General features: G+C 47.6%; 1 protein-coding gene across 1 annotated transcript; it reads left to right on the top strand.

The window, feature by feature from the left end:
* Window positions 1-3,102: 3,102 nt before the first annotated feature.
* Window positions 3,103-3,720, top strand: PtA15_2A34 (uncharacterized protein; the record flags this gene model as incomplete). Its single annotated transcript, XM_053166362.1, has 3 exons — window positions 3,103-3,399; window positions 3,512-3,569; window positions 3,644-3,720. 3 exons carry the CDS (start codon window positions 3,103-3,105, stop codon window positions 3,718-3,720), a joined length of 432 nt encoding a protein of 143 aa, XP_053017278.1.
* Between the last annotated feature and the right edge of the window lie 15,413 nt (window positions 3,721-19,133).

The raw sequence follows: 19,133 nt of genomic DNA, 5'->3' as shown, positions 1-19,133 counted from the left end.
TATGCTGGTTGCATAGTGGGCGACTTCCCTGGAACAGTGGCTAGTGACAATAACCAGGATATCCAGTCAGTCTTTTTACAAAAATGGAAAATTATTTCATCAATTATTAGAGGAGAGCTATGACTTCTTGATCTAGCTGAAAAAATCACTATGTGGTTCTGAATTTTAAATTAAAGACAAAACAAACTGATAGTAACTGTTATTGTAACTACTGTTCCCATCACATCTGTGCCCGTTGTACTTGTGGATATTGGCCTGGAAGGTCTAGATTTTTGCAGGGAAATCTACCTTTTTAGGCTCTAAATTGCTTCTGGGAGGCCCACAGATCTCAATGGGAAGTCATCCACTCACCACTGTAGTTCTTTGCACATGAGCTGAAATAGATCCATATTAGCACAAGCAAGTGGGCAGCTAACACCTCTGATATTGTTTTGTACCAAACCACCAACTCAGCTTGTATGTTCAATGCTGAGAGCATGTTTGCTTGTATCAGAGCACATTGTTCATGGTGGGCCATCAAACCAGGAAGAGAATCAAATAATAAGCAATTTTGATTTTTAGATAACGTGTAACAGACAAAACCAATTGTGAGGGGGCTTTTGTGAAAGTATTCCTATGATCATATTTATATGAGTGTTTCATACTCCAACACGTTGTGTTTGTTTGCGTTATGGCCCCATTGACTAACCACCGAGAATTTTGGTGAAATCGCTCAGAGAGACAGATAAGATAATTCGAAAATTCAACTGCACTTCCAAGCGGGTCAGACGGATCCTTCTGCAAGAGAATTTTTGATGTCAATCAATAAATGTCAACTGGATAAAGGTTTCTAAAAGTCCTAGGGAAAAAAGTAATAGATTACTGACTCGAAAGGTGGCTGATCGCCGATCTCCGATTTACGGCTAACTGTCTGTGTCAGGATCAAGTTGATCATCGTCCGTTACTTGATTTTCTGCCGGGTCGTTGGGGCGGCGGGACGTATTAGAACCAACCGCCATGAATGTCACAGAGATGATGATAAAAGCTGCGAGGATCGACCGCATATTGGATATTTATTCACAGATTTCTGATCTACTAGGAGTGATAACGGAGGAACTGGGCTAGCGTGGTATGAGAGCAAGTGCGCAGAAGCAACAGCTTTGACCTGCCACTGGCTCCTGTTAATATTAAGGGACTTAACCGCTCCACTAAATCCAAAATATTCCCGGGCAGAGAGTTTGAGCAAAGCACAACAAGGTATATATCGAGAGAGGTTTCTGTGAAGCTAAGCTGAAGGCGTAGATGTTTTTGCAAGGTCTTCGTCGGAACAGTCTTTGGTAGGACTTGTTACACTCGCGAAGAGGTAAAGCTATTTCCGTGTGTTTAGAGAGGATGTCTCAACCACTTTGAGTAGTCCAAAGTAGTCCAAGTTAGACGGCGTCGAACTGATATTCCGAATGAGAATCAGTTTTCAATCTTCAATCAAACTAGAAACCAGGAGACTAGGAATCCGAGTGGACGTATTCTGTGATGTACCTTTCTTCATCCCGTCGCCATTTGATCTTTGCTGGATGGAAGAAAATAGTTATGATATATTCCTACAGATGGTAGTTGCTATGTACTTGCTTCCTCGGACCTTTGCCATCAATTGAAGATATGCGGCAGACTGCGGCAGACTAGGAAGCCGCCAGCATGTAGGTGACTCCCGGCCTCTCCCGGCCCCCAAAATCAAAGTTTTATTGGAGGACTTCCCGTCGATCTGGAAATCCAGATCTGAGGCGACAGATTTCAGCTTTCGCAGTGAAATCTCGGTCCCCGAAGCTCCCCGAAGGGATCCAGAGTTCCAGATTCCAGATTCCCCTGCGAAATCTGGAATTCCAGATTTATTCGAAGTCGACGGGAAGTCCTCCATTTCGAGAGCAGAACAATGAAGTATAGACTAGAGTTGTGGTGGTCATTTTGGAACAGCAGTTTTCTCCCGCAACTTTCGTATAATTTTCATATCCGAGTGTTATTTGGTTTCGTTCAGAACCAGTCGTCCGGTTTCTTGGCGGACATTTCAGGGACCGGATGGGAGGGTCAGCATGCTAATTCAATGGCGACTAAAGCTGGCTGGAGAACCCTCCTTCTCACCAGCGATCGCCAGTCAGGATGCCACTAGACGTTGGACGGGTTGCTCTACCGCTTGATTATGAGCCTAACTTAACACAAGACCCTCTTCGACGGAAGGCCTGGTGCAGCCTGGCCGGCGCGGAGCGAGCCTCTTATGACAGTAAAAAGGGTCAGGCTTTATTTTTACTAGACGCACCTTCGACCACTCCAAAAGTCCCTCTATTGGAGGGGGGATGCGGTCCCGCAGGGACCCTCCTGAGGTCGCTTCGCACTCCAGGTTGGTATGGAGTGAACACCTCGGCACTCCCTCTCCTCCATGGCCGGCGTGGACCGGCCATCGAGGGAAGAAAACCCCCCTCTCGATGACCGGTCAGCGCCGGCCATCGAGGGCTGTACATCAATACACAACGGTCATCGAGAGGGATGAGTCCCCCCGATGACCAGTTTGTAGCGGTCATCAGGAGGGATGGGTCCTCTTGATGACCGGTACAAGCCGTTCATCGCGAGGTGTAATGAAAAACAGCAAAAAAACAAAAAAGAGTAGGGCAAGGCCTGGCGCATAATGTCAAGTCCCTCCCTCGGTGGGTCCCTGCGGGACAGCGTCCCCCCTCCACAAAGAGAGGGTCTTAGGTAAGTTAGAGTATGAGCCATCTGCGTCGCTATTAGCAGTTGGTTTGGAAAGCTCCTTAGTAGAAGTCTGCTCGATATCGCTGAATCTGTCTTACTCGAAACCTGCACGATTCCATGACCCAAAACCATCTTTGCCTTCCTCTCCACTCAACAAATACCCTGATATTTTTCCCCAATCTGCCGTTAATTTCAATTTTCATCCGCCAATCCCAGTATCTATCTCTTTCAAAGCGACTGTCCTTTCAACTAGTCTGTTCTCCGAATCCAAGCCACCTATTCCTTTTCTGAACCACACCAACGCACATCACATATACCCCCACACGTCAAACCATTCCAACAAAAGACCAAGGAATTTCGAATCTGTACTCGCAAGTTACCAAGATGAAGAATTTAATCCTTTTCCTAGCATTGATGGTCGTCGTAAGCCTCGCCTTGGCTTCACAAGAATCATCCTCCGTCATTTCAAAGAGGGCGCGCCAATCGTTTAATCTGAGGGATCTCGCGGTTCCAATCGAAAATCAAGGCTGTCCCGTTCCCTTGCGAGCATGTCCAATCATTTCCATTGACAGGTCGCTCGACTTGAGCTTGGCTATTTCAAAGAGAACAATCAACAAGCGCAATTGGGAATGCTTCAACTTACAAACAGACGTCAATTCTTGTGGAAGTTGTGATAATGACGTGAGTTTTCGAGTTGGCCTACAGTAAAATCCCTATGATTTCTGGTGTGCTGACTAGATAGATCTTTCTTTACCGGTATATTCTTTATGGATTTGATACGAAACGACAAAAGTGCATGGAGATCCCAAATGTTGGCCGGGCAAAATGTGACTCAGGCGCATGCAAGATTGGTGAGTTCAACAGGAAGCCTCGGAGCAGATGGGGCCACGAGATTCACTTTGTTGATGAGAAATCCTTTCTCCAGTCACTTGTCAATCGGGATTGCAACCCAAGTTCATCATCAACCACATCACCGGTACGGAGGGCATGAAATGCGTCTGAAGCAGAAAGTAGCCGCCATTGTGCCCAGCCTCCATCGATCATCCTAATTCAAAGCCTGCCATTAGGCTTCGATATCTTTGATAATCTCCCCTAATTGATTTGTTCTCCTCATTCCTCATCGTTAGCCTCGGTGTAATCTTCTCCTCATGTGTTCCAGTAACAGCAAACACCGCTGCCCTCGGTCAATCAACAAAGCATCTCATGATATCAGGTGTCCAATTCTTCAGCAGAAAACTATAATCATAATGATACTGCTGCTCGTACTTCTGGTACATCTCTGTCCTCAAATTACAACCACATGATATAGCAACGCCATCTAAGGAAATTAAGTCTTGAGCGACGTGAGCTAGAAAAAAATAAGGACAAACAGCTGTCGCTGCCAGCCTGCGGGCTGAAGCGTCACCGAACTCCGATCGAGAGGCTTATTTAAGCTCGCAGCGTCACCCTGACGTTGCGGTTGGGAGGCATCCGTGAACTTAACACAAGTCTGCGGCTGCGGGGGCGTGGCTGGTCGGTTCGCGAAACGAACTCCCCGCAGGGGAGACTTGGGCCATACACCACAGGAGCAGGTCAACGTTCTGTTGACACTCCGCCTTCGCGTCCCCCAAACGTTGCTTTCCTCCGCAGGGGGCAACGTTCTGACGCGGTCAGAAATTACCACGAAAGGATTGGTTGGCGTGGTTTTGGTTGTCACAACCGCATCCCGGCGAAGAGGGGCGGGCGCGCCGACGTTGTTGCAACTTACCAACGAGGGTTCTAAACCTTTGTTTGCCAATCACTCCGGCAACGTTAAGTTGACGCCTTTCCCTCCGCGCTCTAGAAGCGCGTTGAGGGATCGAGCCCACAACGTTGGCAACAGCTCGATCCCGTAAGTGCAGATAGACAAAAGGGACTCCCGCGGGCTCAAACCCACAGCCCATTCTTCCCAGACGGCCTCCTTCCAAGGAGTTTCTTGCCAGTTACACTACACAACACTGGCTATACCAATCATGTGGAATTGCATAATTGATACCTAAGCAAACCAGTTTGCTTCCACTGTTCCACAAAAAAAACATCACAGGTAAAAAGAAAAAAGAAAAAAAAAAATCAAAATCAAATTGTCTTCTTGAACGCTCACTTGGAAAAGCATCTTTGCAGGTGGGCGCAGGAAAGCAAAAAAAAAAAAAAGGTTCTGCAACCTGAGTGTCCAGAACTGGTTGGTCAGACCATCCCGTTCCAGAAACGCTCAAGTTGGGGGACCTCGCTGTCATGGAGAAGTTTTGGTTAATGAAAACGTCTTTTTGACGTTTTGCACTATGGAAAAACCTCAAGAAAGTGCTGGCAGTTGACATGCAGCATACTCAAGTTCATTTCTAGCTGATACCAGGCTCATACATATGAATCCCAGGTGGTACACCCTGGAATTTTTGGAAGATCCTCAGCTTTAGTCTACAGTGCACAACACACTAGACTGAGTTATAAACTAAGTCTGAGGTGCACGGACTTCCTGAGGCAAATGCTCAGCTGGGTGCACACTTGCCCCTCCTGCGCGACAAGGTCATCCATACTGGCCCTTGTTGACCAGCCCCTGGGATGAATGCCCCCCATATCAGCAAGAATACACGCCTGTGTTGACTAGGAGGATGCCCACGCCCATGCCCTTCAAAAAAGGGCGTGTTGAGGGGCACACCCTTGATTTCCCTGCTGTACACTCCCACACACGCCCAGCGAGGGGGTGTAGGGGTGTGTGAGGGGGATGGCCCCAGCGAGCTGGTATGACCAGCTTGCCAAGAGAGACTCTCCTCCCGACAAGCTGGTATGTGTATACCAGCTTGCCAAGAAGGGAGAGTTCTCGGCGAGCTGGTATACAGATACCAGCTCACCAAAAGAGGAGCTCGCCAGGAGGAGAGTCCCTCTCAGCAAGCTGGTATACACATACCAGCTCGCCGGGAGGAGAGTCCCTCGAGCTTCCCTCTTGGCGAGCTGGTAAACATACATATACCAACTCGCCGGGAGGAGCTTTCCTCTTGGCGAGCTGGTATACACATACCAGCTCACCAGGGGGCAAGTTCCTCCCGAGTCCTGGCGAGCTTATACATATACCAGCTCTCCGGGGGCTATCCCTTGCACGCCCCTACACACCCCTTCTGGGGCGTGCACGTCCACACCTGTACACGCCCAACAATGGGCATGCATAGGAAAAAAAGGGTGGGCCGCCCCTCTTGCCCTTCTTCAAATGGCGTGGGCATGAGCGTGGGGGACGTGCTTTTATCAACGCCTCTCCCGGTCGGGACTCAATAGAATGTCAACCAGGAGGAATCCCTCCCGGTCGGCAACACAACAGAGCCATCCACCAAGAGGAATCCCCACAGTTGACACATAATACAACCATTGACCAAGAGGAATCCTTCCCGGTTGGCAACACAACCAAGCCATTGACGGGGAGGAATCCCTCCCGGTCGACACGGTTGCATTGTATGTTGACCGAGAGGGATTCCTCCCCATCAATGGTTGTATTTTGTGTTGACCGTGGGGATTCCTCTCATTCAATGGCTCTGTTGTGTTACCAACTGGGAGGGATTCCTCCCGGTCAACATTGTATTGAGTGCCGACCAGGAGAGGTGTTGATAAACGCACGTCCCCCATGCCAATGCCCACGCCCTTTGAAGAAGGGCAAGAGGGGCGGCACACCTTTTTTTTCCTATGCACACCCATTGTTGGGAATGTACAGGTGTGGACGTGCACGCCCCAGAAGGGGTGTGTAGTGGCATGCAAGGGATAGCCCCCGGCGAGCTGGTATATGTATACACCAGCTCGCCGGGACTCGGGAGGAACTTGCCCCCCAGCAAGCTGGTATTTGTATACCAGCTCGCCAAGAGGAAAGCTCCTCCCGGCGAGCTGGTATATATATGTTTACCAGCTCGCCAATAGGGAAGCTCCTCCTGGCAAGCTGGTATGTGTATACCAGCTCGCCAAGAGGGACTCTCCTCTTGGCGAGCTGGTATGTGTATACCAGCTGGCCAAGAGGGAAGTTCCTCCCGGTTAGCTGGTATGTGTATACCAGCTCGCCAAGAGGGACTCTCCTCTTGGCAAGCTCCGTTGGGAGGAGAGTATCTCTTGGCGAGCTGGTCATACCATCTTGTCGGGGCCATCCCCCTCGTACGCCCCTACATGCCCCCGCTGGGCGTGTGTGGGAGTGTACAGCAGGGAAATCAAGGGCGTGCCCCTCAACACACCCTTTTTTGCAAGGTACATATGCCCTTGTTGACCCTTCCAGTTGACACGGGCGCGTATTCTTGGCGGGCAAAGGTATGTTGGCCAGGAGGGATTCCTCCTAGTCAACACGGGCGCGTGTTCTTGCCAATATGAGGGGCATTCATCCCAGGGGCTGGTTGACAAAGGCCAGTATGGATGTGTATGGATGACCAGTCAGCATTGCAGGTGATGAGGTTTACAGATCAGGACACCCTTAGCACATGCAAATACTGTGCTAAGTCCAAAGCTGAGCTACAGATCTTCCTATGATGCTAAGCTATCCGGTGATAAACCATGGAATGAACCTGGATGAACTTGAAGTTTCAACCTGGATTGCGCATGTCAACTGACAGCACTTTCTTGAGTTTTTTTCATAGCGTTGTCAAGTGGTCCCAGGGACCCTGGCATCCTATCAACAAGTGGATCCTCATGTTGAATTTCTGATGTTCTCTCTTACTTATCCCAAAAATCATGTTTTTCAAAATGAATTCCTTCTTGTCTAGAATCAATCATTAGTATCAATAGTAAGTTAAATAGTACAACCTTCTCACACCCTGTAGTCTTTGAACCTTGAGTAGTAGAGATTGTGTTTGTCAGTCTGACTTCATTTGTAGACTTGTGATAGTATTCATATTCATTTTGGTCTCTTATTCATTTATCTCAAAACCACAAGTCTGTTGCGTGCACATAGTCTATTTATATCATAGCATTGTCATGCAAATCAAACCATTGGTTCTCTCCTTCATTCTCTGCCTCCATACCTGAGCTGCATCTGGTGAGAAAAAAATTCTTGCTGCCCCTTTTCTCACCAGTCTCTCAAGACTGTTCTCCTGCATCGTGCCACTAAAGCCTTGTCAAAAATCCTAGTTTCAACACCTCAAAACGTTGTTTGGACGCTTGGGCAGGATGTCCTTGCAACCCAAGTGTCCTATTGACCGCATGGCTCCAGCAAATGTCCTACGGACGCCGGTGAAAGCGTCAGGATAACCCAGGTATCCCGAGAACAGCTGGGTTGAGGCCATCTTCCTCTCAATGCCAAATCTTCCGTCAAAGGGACTTTGACGTCCCAGAAACCCCAGATCCCGCAACCATCGCGGTTGATGAGGACATCAGTGAATATGTTCCGTCTAAAATCTGTCCTGCGGACATCAAGAAAACCACAACGTCCCCCCGCGGTCCTAGTGGTTGCCAGGACGCGTGATTCCTGCGACTGTTTGGACAACGTCCCGACTTCTCTCAATTGCTCCTGTAGTGTAGGTCAGCAAACTCGCGTGATGAGTGGAGGACTTCCAGTCGCCTAGAAGGCTTGATTTAGAGGAGGCCGCTAAACCTTGTTTGCTGGTGAAAACTTGATATCAATCAATTTTCACCAGCCAGTAAGGTTTAGCCTGTCCCTCTAGATTAAGAAATTTAGCTGACAGGAAGTCCTCCAGTTTCCCACTTTTGGTGGGAGAAAACTTCAAGCTGCACTCACCCGGAATCCTCAAAACTTTGAGGATGTTTGGTCAAGATTTCTGGAAGAGCTGAATCTTCTTTACTGCAAGAAAAACTCTAGAAACTGCTTGCAGTTGAGATGCAGCAAGCTTCAATCAAGCTTCAGCTCAAGCTGGAGGCAAGCACCCAAATTCTGTTATGGAGCTCCGCTTGGTGCTAGGCTGGGGGCAGTGCTGGGAGGGGAATGGGTGCCTGGGGGCTGCCCTCACAGATGGTCCGGAAAGGAGTCGTGGGATTCGAGTGATAGCTTGTGGTGGGGTGGTTTTGAGAGTTTGCCGAGGTTGGATTCACGGCGGCTGTTTTGTTGGGATTCTTGAGGTGATTCAAGTGATTCATCAAAAGGAGGTTTTGTAGGACTCGGACTCTTGATTCTCTAGATCAATAATATTCAATGGCGGATCAGAATTCCATGCTGCTCCCCTCCTCCAAGCTCTGCGAGCTTGGACTTGGGGAGACAACATGTCACATGCATTTCATCATATCCTTGCGCGCAACGCGCGCACACAACAAAACAACCACAACAACCACAACAAAACAACCACAAAGGAAAAAAAAGAAAAGAAAGAGGAAACAAGGAAACAAAAACCAAAAAGAACAATCAAAAAAGGAAAAAAGAAAAGACACCAGGCATATAAAAAAGAGTTGGTAATAAAAGAAGAGAGATCAAGACTGAAAGAAGAGAAACAAGAAACATGAGGCAGAGGAAAAGAACAGGAAAGACTCAAAACAGCTGAATAAACCCACAGCACAAGCTGTGTTAGGACCAAGAAAATAAAAGAGACTGGAGACTTGAGAGGAGGGGAATAAGCTGAGAGGAAGAGGGAAAGAAGGGAGGAAAGGAACCAGACAGAAAGGTGAGGGGGGGGGAAACATAATAGAGGAGAGAAGGCTTGGAATAGAGACTGAAACTTGAGGATTGAGCATTGAGGGTTGAGTCTTGAGGAGCGGTGAGATCTGAGGACTAAAGCTGCTTTGACCACCGTATTGACCACCACACCGTGCTGGTGCACCTTGAGTGTGCACCTTGTTCTGCATCTCAATGTTGAACATGCTGTAGTGCTCATGCAGTAGGCTGAGGCAAATGAGCATCCCCCTGAGCACCCTTTCATTTTCTTTTATTAAACACTCCATGCACCATTGAATCCAGCCAGAATAACATAAAAAGGGTATGTACACGTGAAAGGGATATGTACAGATGAAAGAAATATGTACGCATGAGAGGGGAATGTGACTCTAAAGAGGTGTATTAACACATAAAAAGGATATGTACACATGATGAAAGGGGTATGTATGCATGAACGGGGTATTTATACATGAAAGGGGTTTGTGCAGAAGGGGTATTTGCACATGAAAGGGATATGTAAACATCAAAGGGGTATGTAAACCTGAATGATAAAAGGGGTATTAAAAGGGATCTAAAAAACTGAAAGGGGACATGTAAACATGAAAGGGTCATGAACACATGATGAAAGGGGTATGTAAACATTGTGAAAGGGATACATGCACATGAAAGGGATATACACACATGAAAGGGGTTTGTGCACATAAAGGGCTATGTACAAATTATGAAAGGGGTGATTGCATACAAAAGGGATATATGCACATGAAAGGGGTATGTGCACATGAAAGGGGAATTTGCACAGGTATCAACTCCTGCACTTAGTTTTTTGTACCTTAGACTCACTCTTGCATAAATTAGACAATGTGCATGGAATCAACCAGTGCTTGATTCTTGCATGAGGCACAGCTTGCCTTGAGCTCTTGCATCTCAACTGCAAGCAGTTTCTAGAGTTTTTCTTGCAGTGCTTGTTCATCCAACCCAAAACCAGAAGAGATGCAGAACCAATTGTGATTTTATGATGAATTTTATAAAATCATACTGTTAACTTTTTTTGGCTCAAACAACCCGCGCACGCCCAAACAAGTCCTCAAACATTGAAAAGTAATACTTTTCAAAAATCACTATAAAAATTGTGAAAAGTCATAAAAAAAGGGACATAACACCAGGAGAAAGACAAGAAGCAGGCATTTATGGCCTGCAAAAGGAATTCAGTCAAGACAACAAAGGAAGCGGCTATAGGAGGATAAATGGAACAAAGAGGATTTTCAGGCCAAATCAAAAAACTCATCACACGGGAATTCCAACTTAAGGCATAGGCCTTCACTGGTGTGGACAGCTCCGCTGCTCACATGATTGATACAACAGGTCTGTTTGATATTCAAAGAACAAACATATTGTGGCCATAAAGAAAGGTTAAATGAGAACAGAATCAAGTAAAATGTTGAGATAGTGCACTAGCATCACTCTGTGTACTATTCTTCTAATCTATACACTCACAACTTAGCCTATACTCTACATGTATATAGTCTAGTTGTTCCCCTCACTGTTATCCCTCCTTACTGAATGATGATTATCATTTGACTCACTGTGCTTGGACTTTGTCCTTGAAACCTCTTCAAATCTCTCTTAGTCACGTGTCACCTAAGTTCCCCTCAACATAAGAGACAAGACTAAAGCAAGATATGGGACTAAGAGTTGCAAGGAATCAAGCCATTACGTTTGTCAATCCCATCTTTTTTGGTGGTGGAGAAAGTACAAGAAAGAGGATCCACATTGGACAGATCCTTTGACATAATTAATTGCACCAGTAGCGGTAGCAGTCGTAGCAGCAGTAGAGGTAGCAGTCCAGCGCAGCAGCAGTCTTAGTAGTTGCAGCGGCTGATTTTTGGGCCTTGATGTTCTCATTTTGGCAGGTCTACTCCTTCCTTTGCAGGTGGGGTGAAGTTGTTAAATTTCTGGAGAGGGTGTCCTTGGTGGAGGACTAGGAGCAAGATCTTGAAGACTTGGACTAATCATGTTGTTGGTGAGGAGTGGGGAGTAGGCAATACTCTATAGAAAAGTGGTGCCTAATGTTCAGACCAGCCAAATGGGCAAAAGCTGTACTCAGGACTCACACCAAATTTTCCTTCTTAGCCCCAAGTCCCTCCTTCGGAGCTAAGTTTGGGAAATGTTGAGCAACCTGCCAAACAAGTCTAAGCTCTGCTGGAGACAGGGCATAGCACAGTGGTATTCAATGTGTTTTTTGGGCCCCTCAAATACTGATTTGTTGAATATTCAAGTATTCAGAGACATTCAACGGAAAAACTTCCAAAATACATTAGGGGGTTCACAATAGGATAAAAATAAAACTTTAGGGCTAATTTTAAGGCCTTTATGAACAATTTTTCAAAAAATAAGGAAGTTGCTCTGATTCTCAGGGGATACCCAGTCCTGTACACCTTGCCAGATTTTTAAAAATTCATTGATAAAGACCTTAAAATTGACTCTAAAATTTTACTTTTATCCTATTGTGAACCCCCCTATTAAAAACACCAAAAAATTACATTTTTTGTGTTTTTGACTTACTTTGGCCCATTTATGGGCCATATAATTTTGAGGGGGTCATCCGTCAAAAATATCATGGTGCCAAAGGCACTTATAATATTGCCAGAGGTATATCTCATAATGGCAGACACACTATTCAGAGTGCCGGATGCACTTTTGATAGTGCCAGACGCACTTTTCATAGTGGTGGACATACTTTTTGTAGTGGCGGACGCACTTTTGATAGTGGTGGACTCACTATTCAGAGTGCCAGACGCACTTTTGATAGTGCCAGACGCACTCTTCATAGTGGCAGATGCACTTTTCATAGTGATGGACGCACTTTTGATAGTGGTGGACTCACTATTCAGAGTGCCAGACACAATTTTGATAGTGGAGGACTTCCCTTCAATTTAAACGGCCATGTAAAGTCAGATCTGGCACTCGTAAAGCCAGATATGACTCACCTTTAATTTTTAGCTTTAGAAGCTGTTCCGCAGGCTTGAGATGCCAGAATACCTGCCAGATTTACAACCCCAGGATTCCAGCAACTCGGCATTGTTCACCCGGTCATCAAGAGTACACAACCCTCTTGATGACCGGCCTGTACCAAGAGGACACATCCTCCTCGATGGCCGGTATAAACCAGCCAACAAGAGGGAGGGCACCACCCTCTTGATGGCAGATCTGTGCCGGTCATCAAGAGGACACAACCCTCTCGATGGCCGGTACAGACCGGTCATCAAGAGGACACAACCTCTTGATGGCCGGTACAGGCCGGTCATTGAGAGGACACACCCCTCTCAATGGCCGGTACAGGCCGCTCATCCAGAGGACACACCCCTCTCAATGGCCGGTACAGACCGGTCATCAAGAGTACAATGGCCGGTACTTCAGCCTTGCGTAAAGCGCAAGCCTCCGGAGGAGGGACTTGGGACTAAGCGGCAAATTTTGGCGCGAGTCCTGAGGACCCCATTTTTGATTTTGGCTGGTGTCGAACTTTGGCACCATGTTACTCAATCATCCTGTGGACCAAATTGGCCGCCCAGTAGCCAAATTGAAGGCCTACATCTTGCCTTCAAGACTACATAGGCCACCATTTTTTTTCTCTAACGGCCTTGAACCAAGAAGGCATGTAACTTCATGACTTCAGGATTCAAGGATTGATCATACACAGGTACATGTGTGGTAAATCCATGAAAGCTGTATACACCACACCAAATTACATAAGTATCAAACTGCAGGACAATGTTGTACCAGAGCTGTATCTAGCACACTGCTGTTTTCAATTCCCCTGGAAGAGTACAGGGATGTTCATGGAAATAGTTCCTGTACACAAGTAAAAAAAAGAAAACCCACATCCGTTAAAGAGAGCTCATCGGTGTTTTTGCAAGGGTGTCCAGGAGTAAAGCTGTGACCCGAACCCCGAGCCTCGGGTGTTTTCACGGGTGGTACCACCCGGGTGTCGGTCTACGGGATGGGTCCCTGGAAACACCCGAACACCCGGGTGTTTTTGAAACAAATAATTGGGGGGGAAGGGCAGATTGCCCTCGTTTTTTGAGCTTGGGTGCTTGTTTTTTGAGCCTAGGGCTTTAAGTTTCATTCAACTTTGTTTTGCAGGTTTTTTGGCGGAAGCCGAGAGACAACAATTAAGAGGGAAGAAAAGAAAAAAGACAATCAAAGAACAGGGCCGTCAAAGAATTTGTTCCAGCCTTTGACACAGAGAAGCTGTTCAATGGTACCCGGACTGAGTGAAGAGCGGGACCACGAGCAGACCCGACGTCCGTTTGAGAAAACACGTTCCGATGCAGCACTTGTAGCTGGTATGGCTAGATAGCATCGAGCCATTCTAGATAAGATAGGAAAGGTTTGCTGTCAACCGCTCCAGTAAGCAAGGATTTTACTACCTTTGGGCGCGGGGTCTTCTGCCAGATATCGCTTGATCTCCGCTTCAACTGTTTCCACTGGAGCGGCAGTATCATAAAACTCCGCTGAAAAGAAATCACATGTTGTTGATTTTTCTGGAGCTTTAGTATTACTGGGATGAGAAGTTGGATTTGTGTCCGGAGTATTGCTCTTGCACTTGATATTGAATTCGTTTGCGGCATCGGAAAATATTTGAAGAACTTGGTTGGATGAGGTTTGGTAGTGTTCATTGATGAATTTAGCGTGTTTTGTCCAGAATGTAAGCTTGAATGTCGGATCAAGAACCATTGCACAAAAGTAGGCGGGCTTAGACAGTGCGTTGCAAACGTAGAAATCAATTTTTTTGATCAAATTGTTGGCTGGCTCAATAAGTCCAGCCTGGTCGATGAGACCTTGTTTAAACGAGTGAAGATGTTTCATCAACACAATATAAACTGGTAAGGCGGTGTTCAAGGTTGGATACTTTGAACCACAGAGGATCTCGGTTGCTTTGCTGAGTGGTTTGAGGAATAACAAGAATTTTTGCGCTTGGTCCCATTCAGCGGATGTTAGAAGATACAACGAGCATTCCTTATTTGTTCGACAGAAGTGATCGCACGAGTCCTTTAAATCAATTGCTTGCTGGAACATCTTAAACGTTGAGTTCCACCTTGTCGCAACATCGATATCGAGGCAATCAAACTTGACACCGTTTTCTTGAAGATCAGGCTGTATAAAGTTGACAACTGCCTTTTTTTTTTTTTTTTAAAGTGAATTTTTGCCTATGGCATTGCACACTATGAATCTAAGTGACATCTTTGTGAAAGAAAACAAACTCCTGATCCAACACACAAACACGGGAACCGTAAAGTGAAAATACAACGAGTCTAGAAAAGAAAACATTTAAGGAAAATAAAGAGTGTAGATAGGATGGAGGAGGAAAGAGAGGATGAGACTATTGAGGAGGGAGGTATTCCGAGAATCGCTTGGTGTTCCATAAAAAGGCCGCTAAGGCTGGTTCAGCCTTCCGATTGTTAAGAGTCCTGTCGAGCCTGTCAGCCTTGAATTGAATCTTGAGGTGGCGGAGATGTTTTCGGAAGAGTGCCCGCTGGCTCTTGACTTTTGGACAGAAATTCAACAGATGAAAGACCGTTTCTTTTGCCCCACAGTTGGGACAAAGAGGGTCAAAACTCCTACAAATTCGAAAAAGGTGTCTTTTCAGTGCGCAATGACCTGATGCCAGTTGATTGATCAGGGAGCTAAAGCCTATGGGAAGACCCGAGGGAGCTGGTCGCTTGGGCAGGAGCGGGGCTGTGGCCTTCTGGTGAACCTTTCTGTAGTTGCTTTTGACCATTAAGGATTGCAAGGAGGGGGACTCCAGTGCCTCCTTTGCTAACTGATCCGCCATTTCATTGCCAAGAATGTCCTTGTGACCTGGGCACCACACAAGAGACACCTCCAGCGCTGCCGGGAGCTCTGCTAGCGCAGAGTTGATCAATTTGAAAAGCCGCTGCCCAGGCTTGGGAATGTTAGGGTCCTCGGTCCTGGAAATAACTCCTTGATTGTCTACAAAAATCAGAAGCTTCCGATATCGCGATTTCACAACCAACTTCTTTGCCAGTCCTAGGGCAGCTAGAACTCCAACCGCCTCGCTTTCATGGTTCGAAATAACAGACGCCCCCCCCAAGGAATATGAGCTGAAACTGTTCAAGCTTGGACAGACAGCTGCCCCAGCCCCTCCTTTCTCCGGGTGATATGACCCATCACTGAAGATTAACAGCACCCCCGGGTCCAAAGACAACTGAGAGACAAGAGACTTAACAGAGAGAGTTGCTGCCTCCTTGGTCAGCCCCATATTGACATATTCCAGCTTCCGCGTTAAGCCGGATCCAAAGTTAAAATCAATGTGTATGAGTTCTGGGTCCAATTCCATGGCCCTGTCCACATTACCCGTTGCCAGGCCACTCTGCGCCGAGTCCGCATATCGCACTGAGGAGTCAGCCCTACTAGAGAGAATGGATGATCGAACCACATTGTTAGCTTTGATCATCACAATCTTCCTAAAGAAGAAAGAAAAACTTGTCCGTAAGATTTCATCCAAGAAAAACGGCAGCGCCAATCTCCTCTGGATGAACACATTTGGTGTTGACTTGAAAACCCCCAGAGTGAAGATTCCCGCCAGTCAATCCACCTTGCTGGCCAGATTTGCAACCTTGCCCTTATTAGACTTTGTGGCCCATACAGCCGCCCCGTACGTGATCCTGGGGAAAAGCACACATTTAATCAGTTTAACACGATCCACCTCCCTAGTCCCCCAGCGTGAGGTGCCAAAAATCTTTAGCTGGTTAATCGTTTTGTGAGCCTTCTCTTCCAGGGCTTTAAAGTTACGGTTGAACAGAAGTTTCCTGTCCAACCAAACTCCAAGCCACTTAACCTCTGACATCGGCTCCAGTTGAAAGGCCCCAAATGGTAAAGCTCCATCCAGAGCCTTACCCTTAGTTAGCCAAAGAAACTGAGCTTTTGCCTGGTCAAAGAAAGCCCCATGAGTCTCACCCCATCGGAGTGAGCGAATGCCCTCTTCAATCAAACCCGCCCTTGCTGTCTCAGCCGAGTATCCCGCAACCAGATGGACGACATCGTCCACATAACCTATAGAGACAGAGTCTAGGGAAGTCGAAAAAGATTTCTTCAGCAGCGAGTTATTATACAGGATATATAGAATAACCAAAAGCGGGGATCCTTGCGGTAGTCCAATCCGGATCGGGAAGGCCTTGGAGACAAAATCATCCAGTCTGATGGTTGTCGATCTATCTTTCAAGAAATCCGCAATAGTTAGCACAAGGTACGTTGGGCAGTTCATTTCAAATAGGTAATTGATCAGCCTGGCCGGGTGGACTGAGGGGTAGGCCAACTTGACATCCAAGAACAGGCCTGCCACTACTTTACCCTCCCTCCACTTTGTCTTGACCCAGTGCTCCAGGGAGAAGATCGCATCCTCCGTCCCCAAACCCTTCCTTCCTGCAAAGTGGCCTTCTGCCAGCACTCCCGACCTCTCGGCCCACACCGTTAGTCGTCTAGCCAGGATTAGCTCAAAGAGCTTGCTCGATGTGCCAAGGAGAGCAATCGGTCGGTAGGCCGACGGGTTGGTGTAGTCCGGTTTACCCTGTTTCCGGATGATAGTGGTCACCGCTACCTTCCAAGAAGCAGGGAATTTACTAGTTATTAGTATGTTATTGTACAAAACTGACAGAGTTTCCGAGAGAGGGTCTGAAAGAGACTTAAGAAGCTCATTCGCTGTCCCGTCAATCCCTGGTGCCTTTTTAGGACGGATCCTCCGGATGGCCGAGCGGACTTCCTCCCTTGTTACTGGAGGGTAACTGCCGAACCTGCAGGACAAATCAAAGCAAATATCTGCCAAGTCAATCGGTACATCAGGGGCAGACGTGCCTCTAAACAGCAACTCAGCTTGCTCGTTCTTGTCGTGTACAATGGCCCCGTCATGACCTTTCAGTGGGAGAACTTCTCCCCCTACCGACTTGGATGTGAAGCGTAGAACACGAAACAGATCCCCTTCGGACGGATCTTCCAGAAGTTTCCGCCAGTTACGCTGTTTCAAAGAGTTAACCAGGGAGAGGAAATAGTCATTCCACTGTCGGTAGCATTCACATGCCTCTGGTGACTTAGCTAATAACATACAGCGCCGGGCTTGGTTGCAGGTTCGTAGAACCGGGTCAAGGGTCTTGCTACACCACCAGGGCTTGGCCTTGGCCTTGTTGGACCGTGTCCGGCGGCCGAGCTGCTCCTGGGCCCGTTGAAGAAAAGAGGTCAGGGCTTCAGCTTGTGCGTTGGGATCTGAGGGCAATGTGGTTGAAATTGAGGACAACTCAGCAGATAGGGATTCCAGTTTCCCGCTATCCAGCTCTGTCCATCTGGGGAGTCGCCAATGATAGGTCGGGGCTGGACGGCTCATCCGCAAGGTGGCACGCAGGGCTTGGTGGTCCGATCCGAAGTTCTCGCTTGACACCGAGACCGTCTCCAGCAGTTTGGAGCCTAAAAAATTTGCCCATATCAGGTCAATAGTTGAACCTCTTCCTTTGGATGAGAAAAAAGTGGGGACGTGTCTGGGAGACGCTATCCGAAAACCAGAAGATGAAAGGGAACTTAGCAGGTCTCTAGCCTCGGGCTCCGTTTTCCTACAACCCGGGGGGTTCCAGTGCTGATGGTGCAAGTTTGCATCCATAGCAATAATCATTGGGTGTTGCCTAGAATAAAAGGAAGACAGCCAGTCTTTGAGCTCTGCAACTGAAGGGAGTGAAGATGGGGGATTATAAATATTCAAAAGTCGAAAAACCTTCCCAGTCGGGTGAGTGATTTCCACCCCGACCAGGTTCTGGGAGCCCCCCTCCAGAAGTCTAATTGACTCGGAGGGGATCGAGCGCTGTACATAGATGACAGTCTTATGTCTCTGATTCCAGCAGCTAGGAACATGTTCATAGGCTACAAACGCCCGCCATGCCGAGTGTTGAGGTGGTTGGAGGGTGACCGAGTTGATCCACGGTTCTTGAAGAAGGAGAAAATCAAACGAGAGACAGGAATTGAGAACACTTAGCGTTACAGCCTTGGAGACGTGGCAGTTCAGATGCAGAAAGGATGAGGATTCAGGATTGGAGAGGGGGGAAGCGGACGACGGTTCAAGGTCTTGACGGAAATCAGCGGTTTGGATGAGTTCGGGGCGGATAGCACGCGGAGGTGTTTGAGACGGTGGTTGGTGTGTGTGGTGGGGCTGGTCAAGGGTTACCGGAGGTGTACCTATCATTGAGAGGGCAGGGGTTTCTTATCGAACCAGGCCTTCTTGTACGGGCAGGCCATGCTGAAAGGTGTGTGATCGACGCTGTTGATGCCTTCTGTCTTGTTCTTGAGACCAGCCTTGCAGAGAACGCAGGTTTCGACACCGCCAATGCCTTCGGGGCACTCGTTTGTTGGGTGGCTGTTTGCACATTTGGCGCATCGGGCAGACTCACGACACCATTTGCCGAAATGTCCCATTCTTAGACATTTGAAGCATTGCGGGGGGCGCGGCTTGAAACGCTCCGTCCTATGGAAGTCGTAATTCAGAAAAACACCTGCTTTCTCGATCCTAGACGCGAGATCTTTGCTGGTAAAGGCCAGGACAATGGAACCGGCTTTCTTTGCTGTCGGCTCGCTCGAGCCCATCCACCTGACACGAGCCAAATCACTCGCCTGGAAGCCATTCTCGGAAGCCAATTGCGCTAGACTCGTCGGTTTGCCAATGTCGAAGCTCCTGGGGACTCCATGCGCCATGACCGAGTATGTGCTCGGGGTCGCCTCAAGATCGGGGTGTACGGTTTTGGACCAGGCATGCTTGTTGTCCATTAACCATTTCTGATGAGTCCTG

Source organism: Puccinia triticina, chromosome 2A (assembly GCF_026914185.1).
Source record: "Puccinia triticina chromosome 2A, complete sequence".
NCBI lineage: Eukaryota > Fungi > Basidiomycota > Pucciniomycetes > Pucciniales > Pucciniaceae > Puccinia > Puccinia triticina.
This window is presented reverse-complemented; position numbering and strand designations above follow the sequence as displayed.